This window comes from Etheostoma cragini, chromosome 23 (genome assembly GCF_013103735.1).
Source record: "Etheostoma cragini isolate CJK2018 chromosome 23, CSU_Ecrag_1.0, whole genome shotgun sequence".
In the NCBI taxonomy this organism is placed as follows: Eukaryota; Metazoa; Chordata; class Actinopteri; order Perciformes; family Percidae; genus Etheostoma; species Etheostoma cragini.
Genome location: NC_048429.1, coordinates 1,391,224 through 1,400,849, shown reverse-complemented (window position 1 = coordinate 1,400,849; position 9,626 = coordinate 1,391,224). Strand labels below are relative to the sequence as shown.

The 9,626-nt window shown below is 39.8% G+C and overlaps 2 protein-coding genes across 4 annotated transcripts in view; one reads left to right on the top strand and one right to left on the bottom strand.

Moving 5' to 3' along the window:
• dmtf1 (cyclin D binding myb-like transcription factor 1) overlaps window positions 1-1,524 on the bottom strand; it is a 12,388-nt gene extending 10,864 nt beyond the window's left edge. Inside the window, exon 1 of the mRNA XM_034864113.1 lies at window positions 1,431-1,524. The gene's annotated coding sequence lies outside the window, so the exon portion shown is untranslated. The remainder of the gene's footprint in view (window positions 1-1,430) is intronic.
• Window positions 1,164-9,626, top strand: part of cwf19l1 (CWF19 like cell cycle control factor 1) — a 15,228-nt gene continuing 6,765 nt past the window's right edge. Inside the window, exons 1-9 of one of the 3 annotated variants that reach the window (XM_034863776.1) lie at window positions 1,164-1,283; window positions 4,199-4,283; window positions 4,363-4,447; window positions 5,000-5,101; window positions 5,204-5,418; window positions 5,613-5,728; window positions 7,544-7,628; window positions 8,153-8,305; window positions 8,714-8,879. In XM_034863776.1, coding sequence (XP_034719667.1) covers window positions 1,243-1,283; window positions 4,199-4,283; window positions 4,363-4,447; window positions 5,000-5,101; window positions 5,204-5,418; window positions 5,613-5,728; window positions 7,544-7,628; window positions 8,153-8,305; window positions 8,714-8,879 — 1,048 coding nt within the window. In that variant the 5' untranslated portion in view covers window positions 1,164-1,242. Of the gene's footprint in view, window positions 1,284-2,609; window positions 2,826-4,198; window positions 4,284-4,362; window positions 4,448-4,999; window positions 5,102-5,203; window positions 5,419-5,612; window positions 5,729-7,543; window positions 7,629-8,152; window positions 8,307-8,708; window positions 8,880-9,626 lie in introns of those variants that run through there. The other 2 variants (XM_034863775.1, XM_034863777.1) reach the window with 2 other exon arrangements.

Genomic DNA, 9,626 nt, shown 5'->3' with positions numbered 1-9,626 from the left:
GACAGACTATGCAACGCCATCACTAACAGGGACGTAGTAGAGCGTCCTCTGGTGGACAGACTATGCAACGCCATCACTCATAACATGGTCGACCCTCCGTTTTTTAAATATTCATCAGAATCATTTATTTATCACTATAAATGATTCTAATGAATATGAATGTATATGATGAATATTTTTTTATAAGTCGGCCAATATAAATACGGATATATGGGGATGGCGGATATATCGGTCGGGCTCTACTTTCAGTATTCATAATACTGTGAAAATCATATTTATTTATCGTTATTCATTTCATCAATAACTGTGTTGAATATTAGTTTTTACCAGTTCTAAAATATTTACTTATTAACTGCTCATTGAACAAATTGTACAGTAGTTTCTATACCAACTAGTTATAGAAATGGCCATAACAGTTCTATTGTAAGGCATTACATGCAGGTGGAAGTAAATATTAAGATTGTACTACTCTGAATAATTTTAGCAAAAGTAAATGTATAAAATGTTTGTATATATATACACATGCTGACTGAAGAGATTAGATTATTTTAGTGTACTTATAGATAGCGGTACCATGGATAATTACTTTATAATAGTAGACATTAGTATTAAATCCTGAAAAACAGCAGTGTGACACACCTAAAATAAGTGAAGTATTTTTTAAAGCTCACTCTATAATGTATAATGACAGTAATTCCAAAACAAGTTTAATAAAATTGTTTATTGTCTTGCTTAAAAATACACCAAACTCCCTTCACATATGTACTGATTTAAAGCTAAATTGCTAATAGCTATTTAAATAGCTACGCCATTATAATAAAACTTAATATGTATTATATGCAGCACTGCCAGTAAATTTTGACCATATATTTGTAAAAATGCGCCGAATTGCAGACAGCATCATTTTTAAAAGCTTCTCCATTAAGTTAAAATCAGCAGGTTATGTGTTGTTTGTCAATCAGTCGGTCTGTGTAGAATCGGCCTATTTTTACATTGAGTTTGGCGTAAGATCCCACGCGTCGCTTTTTAAAACACTGACGTAAACACAGGGATTTAGCGCACATGAATGCGTGACTTTACGTGATGTAAGCCCCCCCAAAAAACTCAAACTCCTTTATCATTCACACAATCATTCTAGCTGATCGGTAACCGTTGTACGTTAAATGATGTTTCCCTGGAGACAGACAGACAGACCGTTAGCTCTGATGCTAACCGTTAGCATCCACCAAGCTAACCAGCTAAATGAAAGACAACAAATCTCCGGCGCCATGTTCGCCGACAAGGTAAAGCAAGCTTATGGCGTCTGTGCGGTTTGACTCTGTTCTGGGGCTTTTAATCTCGTCTTTTCTCCCGCTTGCAGTGTCGCTGCGCCGCCCCGGGCTCCGACTACCAAACAGAAAGTGAATTTTACTTTTGATTTGGCTACTTACTTCCTGTTTTTGGTCCGGGGACTTGTGAGTTACCAGGATGAAGGTAAATGCCAGGATGGAGGCTTCGAGGGCCGACGAGGTTGCCAGGTTTGAAGATTATCCGTAAATTAGACATGTGTATTCCGCGTGTAAAAATAAATAAAGAAGTAAAAATGGAAAGAATTTATATTACATGTTTTATTTAACAAGTAGTTTGACTTCCCTTGTGTACATTTTTTTTTTACATTGTGGGATTAATAAGGGATTTTAAATTGGCTCTAAAATAACTACAAACAACAACAACTGATTAGTTTGTTGACAGAAATTGAACTGGCAACCATTTTAAAAAGGGATTAATAATAATAATAATAAGTACTTTTCTTCTTGCAAAAATGGCAAATAATTGGTTGCAGCTTCTCTTTTTGTGTTTTTAGACTACATCACTAAAATCTGAAAATACTTGGGTTTGGTTTTGGACAGTTTGTTGGACAAAACAAAGACATTTGAAGACGTCACCTTGGGTTTTAGGACATTTTTAAACATGTAATCAAGGGCGCCGCATAGGGGGAAAGGTTAGGGCAATTCCAAGGGTCCTAAAACTAATATAAGTTATTAAACCATCATCATTCAGCATTTAGGGTGTAATATAATATAATATAATATAATATAATATACACATAATAGACCAATCCATTAATCAATAGAATAATTGGCAGATTGATCAATAATGAAAATAATCGTTAGTTGTAACCCTACAAAAAGGATCCCATGTTTTGCAAGTGATTATTACAATAAAGGGCACCTGCTTTATGGACAGATGTACAAATAAACAGAATAAAAGTAGTGAAATCACTTTATGTAAGAATAGAACTGTTAATAAATAAATAACTAAATAAACAAAAAACATTGATAATTTTTATCTAAATGAGTTTTTTTCATTATTAACTTGTGCATAGATTACAATAAAGAATAATGTGGTTGAGTATCCTAAAAAAATATAATGTAGTAAGTAGTGTTGCCATCGTGCGGTTAAAGTGTGTAATTATTTGCTTCTACATTTACGTGTAAGAATCAAACCTGGCAACCTCCTTCTCCGCTGTAAAATGTGTCCGGGTAACCACTTGAATTGTTTTCATATTTCAGATTGAAGTAATGTGATTTAGCTTTTAACAATCTACTTTTACATTAAATAAATATGACGTGTTTTTAATGTTTGTGGTGCAAGTCCAACAACTTACACTGGCTATGGTAAACAATCGGGATTTATTGAGACGGAAACGGTTCCGCTGTTGTTTCGATCGGACCATTATGAGCGACGAACCAAACGTTCAAGTTGCAAAAAATCCAAATCGCATATTTTAAACAATTGCAGCAGCTAATATTTGGCCAAGACATGGCGGAGCAACCAATAAGAGTGTAAGTTAAACTTTATTAATACTTAAAATGTGACTTTAATGTCGTTTCATCTCCATTAAATGTTTAATATCTGATGTTTTCTCTAAATTGTGTTTAATCTTAACCATGATGTGACATGTCGAAATCCGAATAAAACATGTTATATAATACTGATAACATCATAATAATGTTGTTTTAAATATGCTGGCCTGTTGAGGATTTCTTATTTCTATTATTTAGCAGGTAGATTTTGCCATTTTGTACCAGAATCCGATTAATTTGGTACAAAAACGCGACGACGCGACCGAACCTCATTCAAAATTTACATAATTTAAGATCTTGTTGCTCATTAGCGCATTTAAATACACCGTTAGATGAGAAAAAGATGCGTAATCGTTATCAACAGTGGGAACTGAAAATATCGGCATGCATACACTTCACCAAAATAACTGATTTATAAGAAATTTCTTTATCTGACACCAACAAAATGTGAGAGTTTTAACCAGTTCCGTTACAGTCTTTCTACATGGTGCTGGTGTAAAGGGCGCGTGTTGTTCACGTTGTGTCTGCCGAATTTAAATGTACTCTTTAAAATCCACCTGTACCTTTTTATCCACGAACAAGACCTGATAATAAATGAAATAAGTAATTAAAAAGTCTTATTTAGGGTGTAAAGAAAACGCCCTCAGTAACCTAAGTGTTTTAGGAGACCCTAACCCTAATTGAGTTTGTAGATGGGATTCTGACGAGTTGATATTAAAATGAGTTATTTGTCTTAAATCTCTTCTCTAACCCTCGTGTTGTCTTCCCATCAAAATTGAAAATCAACAATTTTTACGTTTTTGTCCTTTTTTCAACACTTTTGATGCTTTTTGTTCATTGTTTGTCCTTTTTTTTGACGTTTTCAACACTACATCACACTAATTAATTAACTAGTATTACAGTTATTTTTGGAATTTATGGTCCATAAACCTCATTTAGAGGAAATGAAACCTAACATTTGAGTTAGAAAAGCAGAATTTAGGAATTATTATATGTAATTGATGATAATCACAGACTGGAATATGTCAACTTTTACTCAATACTATTCCAATGCACTTCAATTTTTTTCTCCAAATGCTATAAAATTGAATAAGACGCCCCAAAATTAATGAAAGTAGAGATTTGTACTTGGCAAAGAGCGTTGGGTGGAATCAATCATGTTATTTTGGGGAATTAAAAAGAACATTGATGTAGGAAAATGAGGTCAACATGAGGGTTAAAGGAATATTCTGTTCATTTTGGACACAGAGTGACTGTATGTAGATTTAGAGTCCTTGCTGTTTATGCCCAATGTGTTGCTGTGCGGTTGATATAAAGACAGATTAAAGTAATAAAGGTGAGTCTGTTTGCAGCTTGGCGTGTGGAGACGTGGAAGGCAGGCTGACCGCGCTGTTCAATCGAGTCCAGACCATCCAAAAGAAGGCCGGACAGTTTGACGTGAGTCAGTAAAACTCCAGTTTTAAAGGTTGCTGATATGTATATTCTAATTGTGATGTTTGGTGCTGTTGTCCTGCAGCTGCTGCTGTGTGTTGGGGAGTTTTTTGGGACAACGCCGGAGGCCGAAGCAGAGTGGCAGCAGTACAAAACTGGAGCCAAGAAAGGTAGGAAGAACCTCTGGGCAACCAACCAGCTGTTACACCCGTCTCAAAAGGCATGAACGTTCCCAGGAAACACTCAAAAGAGTTACTTAAAGCTGGTTAGACATTGTGCATTTGTTTTAATTGTTTTAACTTGAGCTACAAATTTAATTCTGTCAGGCCAGAACCTGCAACTTTTCTGTAGAATAAGATAACAAGTTTTTATCTGAGGGAAGTTATTGTGCAGTAGTATTGTGCAGTAGTTGCAAAACAAAGGGGGGAAAAAATTGCAAATATACAGAAAATTATCATCTTTGCACAGGCTTTAATATCACCTGTCAGATATTTGTACATTTTGAGTTCATCCAAGAGACAAGTGCATAACAGGCGAAATAATTTCTGGATTTTGCACTTTAATCGGCTGATTATAAACTCAGTTTTCTGTTTCTGGAGTGTGGTCTAGACCTGCTCTATCTGTAAAGTGTCTTGAGATAACTCTTGTTGTAATTTGATACTATAAATAAAATTGAATTGAACTGAATTGAATTCCTTTGTGTGTTTTTCGTGCCTCCTCAGCTCCCATCCACACGTACATCCTCGGAGCAGCGAGCCAGGAGACGGTGAAGAGTTTCCCCAGCGCCGATGGCTGCGAGCTGGCCGACAACATCACATATCTGGGTAAGGGTCCGACCGATGGGGGCTCCACCCTCTCCTCCCGAACTCTGGCTTCCGCATCCAAACTTTCCCATCCGTAAACCCGTTGATCCCTGCGTGGTCTAGGTCGGCGCGGCGTGTTCACGGGCGTGTCGGGGTTACAGATCGCCTACGTCAGCGGTCGGGAGGCCCTGCAGGAACCGGCCCCGGCTCACTGCTACACATCCAAAGATCTGTCGGCCCTCGTGGCCCCGCTGACCAGCAGCTCCAAGTTCAGAGGAGTGGACATCCTGCTGACGTCACAGTGGCCCCGGGGAGTGTGGCACTACGGAAACAACCCGGTAACAAGTCCTGATTACATAAATATTGTCATTGGCAAACATACAGGGTTTTCCCTGGTATGTGGAAGACTTAGGTGCGCTTGTACACCTTCCACCTTATACCACCACGTGAAGAAAGGCACCAGACTTTCCTAACTAAAACTAAATAATATAGATGTAGTGTATTGAATTGTTTAATGTCTCGTGTGCTGCAGGAAGTGAACACAAAGTTCTGTGGGAGCAGCTCCGTGGCCACCCTGGCCGACAAACTGAGACCACGATACCACTTTGCTGCACTAGAGGGTGCTCACTACGAAAGACTCCCATACAGGTGCTGGATTAATACTTGATGAATTTTTACATTGTTTTATACTTTTACTTAGTAAAGACTTAAAGTGCCCATATTCTGCTCATTTTCAGGTTCATAATTGTATTTTGAGGTTGTACCAGAGTAGGTTTCCATGCCTTCATTTTCAAAAAACACCATATTTTTGTTGTAATGCACATTGCTGCAGATCCTGTTTTCACCCTGTGCGTCCAAGTTTCTGTGTTGGCTCCAGGGTGAGACATCTCACTTCTAGGGCTGGGTAGCAATCAAAAATGTTCGATACCGGTACCAATACCGATACCTTTACTTGGATATCGGTTCCTGAACGATACCTTTTTCAATACCAGTTTTATAATATCAATTCTGAGAAAAAGAAAATTACACAACATAATAAAGTTCAAATCTTGAACTTTTATTTATTTTTAGCTCAGATTTTTCCATTTTTAGCTCCGATTTTTCCATTCAAAGTACTTCTCTCATATAAAAAAAAAATATTCTCAGTGAAAAAGAACATTTGGAAACAGGTCAGTGTCTAATGGTCCCTGTTAAATTCTTAGCAGTTCTTCTTCAGAAAGATTAACATGTCTCCTTTCTCAGGAGACAAACAAGCCCGCTCCTGGCTGATGGTGTCTCCAGCAGTAGAGCATGTACGCTCTGACGGTGTGGATGATGCTTGCACACAGAGATACCTGGTTGCCAAGTTTGATAGCATTGGCATATTGTCCCTCACATTCCACCACCAGGTCACTGCATTCCCAGAAGTCAGGGTAGACGGTAGACCTCTGTGCCGCTGGATCTCCTCATGAATCTTGTCTGTGTCGCTAGAACTGTTCTCAACTGCTTCAACTGCCATGTCTTCATCAGCAAATAGCTCCTCAAGAGCGGAGAGCTTTTTTATTTAGCTAGCTACGCAGCAATAAAATAAGGCTACACGCTAACTCAGCACGATGCACGTGTTAAGTTGCAGCAACGCTAATAAACATAAACTTGCCTGTTGAAATCCCAGACACAGTGCCGTCCTCTGTACTCTTTGATGAGGCGGAGTCCGGTGGTGGATATTTTGAATCACTCGGAGTCGGCTCTGGTTTTGCATCGCCCACGGGCGGCTGAGAGGAGGAGGGCTGCCCTGGCTGCGCAGGCTCCGCAGGCTGCGCTGGCTGCGCAGGCTGTGCTGGCTGCGCTGGCTGCGCTGGCAGTGCTGGCTGCGCTGGCTGCGCTGGCTGCGCTGGCTGCGCTGGCTGCGCTGGCTGCGCTGGCAGTGCTGGCTGCGCTGGCTGCGCTGGCAGTGCTGGCTGCGCTGGCTGCGCTGGCTGCGCTGGCTGCGGTCCGCTCTTCTTGCAGTCAAACACTGTGCAACCTTCCGCTCTTAAATTGATCCCGTGCACTATCAGGTGCTTCATCAAATTAGTCGTGTTGCCAGCCTTAGCAACAATGTCTTTTTTGCATATATTGCATTTCGCACTGTTGGCATCAATCTTAATAAAGTGAAGCCACACTTTTGATCTAGGTGGCATTTTTAAGCGGTACAACGATGCTCGCAACCAGTTCACAACAGATACACGTGAACCCCTTCTGTCGGCGTAACCCCGTATGTATTTCTCCTGGGTGACGCAATCACGTTTAACGTGACAACCAATCACCGAAACTTGGCACCGAAAGACGAGGCATAATTTGATACCGCGTAAAACCGAAACATTTCGGTTGGTACCATAGAAAAACACCGCTTTTGACTGACTATTACATTTTTTATTCTTCCCTCTGTGTTATACTGTGTGTGTGTGTGTGTGTGTGTTAACAGTATTGTACATGTGTTTTCAGGAACCATGTCATTCTCCAGGAAAACGCTCAGCACGTCAGCCGCTTCATAGCCCTGGCAACCGTCAACAACCCCGCAAAGAAGAAGGTGCGTGTGTGTGTGTGTGTGTGTGTGTGTGTGTGTGTGCGTGCGTTTGTGTGTGTGTGTGTGTGTGTGTCCTGTACCACGAAGAACGTTGATCTTTAAGTCAGTCAAATCTGAACACACAGACGTAAGACACATATTTTCAGATTCAGGGTGACATACACTTCCCGAGGGTATCGTTGTCTTCGACGTCCATTGGGAATAAATGTCCAGTGAGTCCAGTGATGGCAGTCTGTACATCCATGGGTGCACTACAAAGACGAGCTGCTAACAGATCATTGGCATAGCTTTATTGGTGCCAGTTTGCCGAAATGTGAACAAATACACAACTCACGGGGGGGGGGCCCACAGTGTGAAATCCTCCGGTGATCACCATCACATCCTGAGCTTTCTGTCTGTCTTGTCTGTCTTGTCTGGCTTGTCTGTCTGTCTGTCTGTCTGTCTGTCTGTCTGTCTGTCTGTCTGTCTGTCTGTCTGTCTGTCTGTCTGTCTGTCTGTCTGTCTGTCTGTCTGTGTGACGGCTGCAGTATTTGTACGCCTTCAACATAATCCCCATGAAGACCATGGATCCATCGGAGCTGGTGAAGCAGCCGCAGGATGTGACCGAAAACCCCTACAGATGCCCCACAAAGGACAAGACGGACAAACTAAAGACGGGCTTCAGCACCACCGAGGAAGAGGTGTTTGTGTGTGTACTTGTGTTAACCGGCTAAACATTGGCTAAATGTTTCCCTTGTTAAATTTAGAGACAGTTATTACTGTACAGTAACTATCTTTCTCATTGTTTTTTGTCATTAGTAATTGATTTTTTTTGTCTGATCTGATTCTATTTAATTTGATCTAACGCCCTTTTTTTATCGTGTTTTAAAATGGTCTTCTAATGACTTTCTTTACGGCTGACACTTAAATACTTTTATTTAATTTTATTTTAGAAATTTAAGTTAACCAACTTATTTAAAAAGACTTTAAGATTACACTCCCGGTGCTGAATGTGACCATCTGTCTCCCTGTCCTCCCTGTCCTCCCTGTCCTACCTGTCCTACCTGTCCTACCTGTCCTACCTGTCCTACCTGTCCTCTGTCCAGGAGCCGGGCCAGCAGTTCTTCTTCGACCTGAGCAAGAAGCAGGGCGGCGGCGGTTTTCGGGGCCGCGGCAGGAAGAGACAACCGGACGGAGACGGACGAGGACGAGACCAGCAGCATGACGGAGGAGACGAGCGTTACCAGGGACAACCCAAACAGCCCCGCAGGCCACGTGAGTCCGACCATTTGGTTTGTCGATTGTTAGAAGAAGGCAGCTTTTGGCAGGGCAAGGCAGCTTTATCTGTAGAGCAGCTTTCAGCAACAGGGCAATTCAACGTGCTTTACATAAAATCAGTTAAACAGATAAAACACAAGTACAAACAGTTAAAAATCATAAGCATCAAAAACCGATAAAACACATGAATAGACAGTTAAAAAGAGAATGGGAGTGACTTTCTCTGTATTAATTATCTGACTTTCTCTGTATTAATTATCTGACTTTATCTGTATTAATTATCTGACTTTCTCTGTATTAATTATCTGACTTTCTCTGTATTTATTATCTGACTTTCTCTGTATTAATTATCTGACTTTCTCTGTATTAATTATCTGACTTTCTCTGTATTAATTATCTGACTTTCTCTGTATTATTTATCTGACTTTCTCTGTATTTATTATCTGACTTTCTCTGTATTAATTATCTGACTTTCTCTGTATTATTTATCTGACTTTCTCTGTATTTATTATCTGACTTTCTCTATATTAATTATCTGACTTTATCTGTATTAATTATCTGACTTTATCTGTATTTATTATCTGACTTTCTCTGTATTTATTATCTGACTTTCTCTGTATTATTTATCTGACTTTCTCTGTATTTATTATCTGACTTTCTCTGTATTTATTTATCTGACTTTCTCTGTATTTATTATCTGACTTTCTCTATATTAATTATCTGACTTTATCTGTATTTATTATC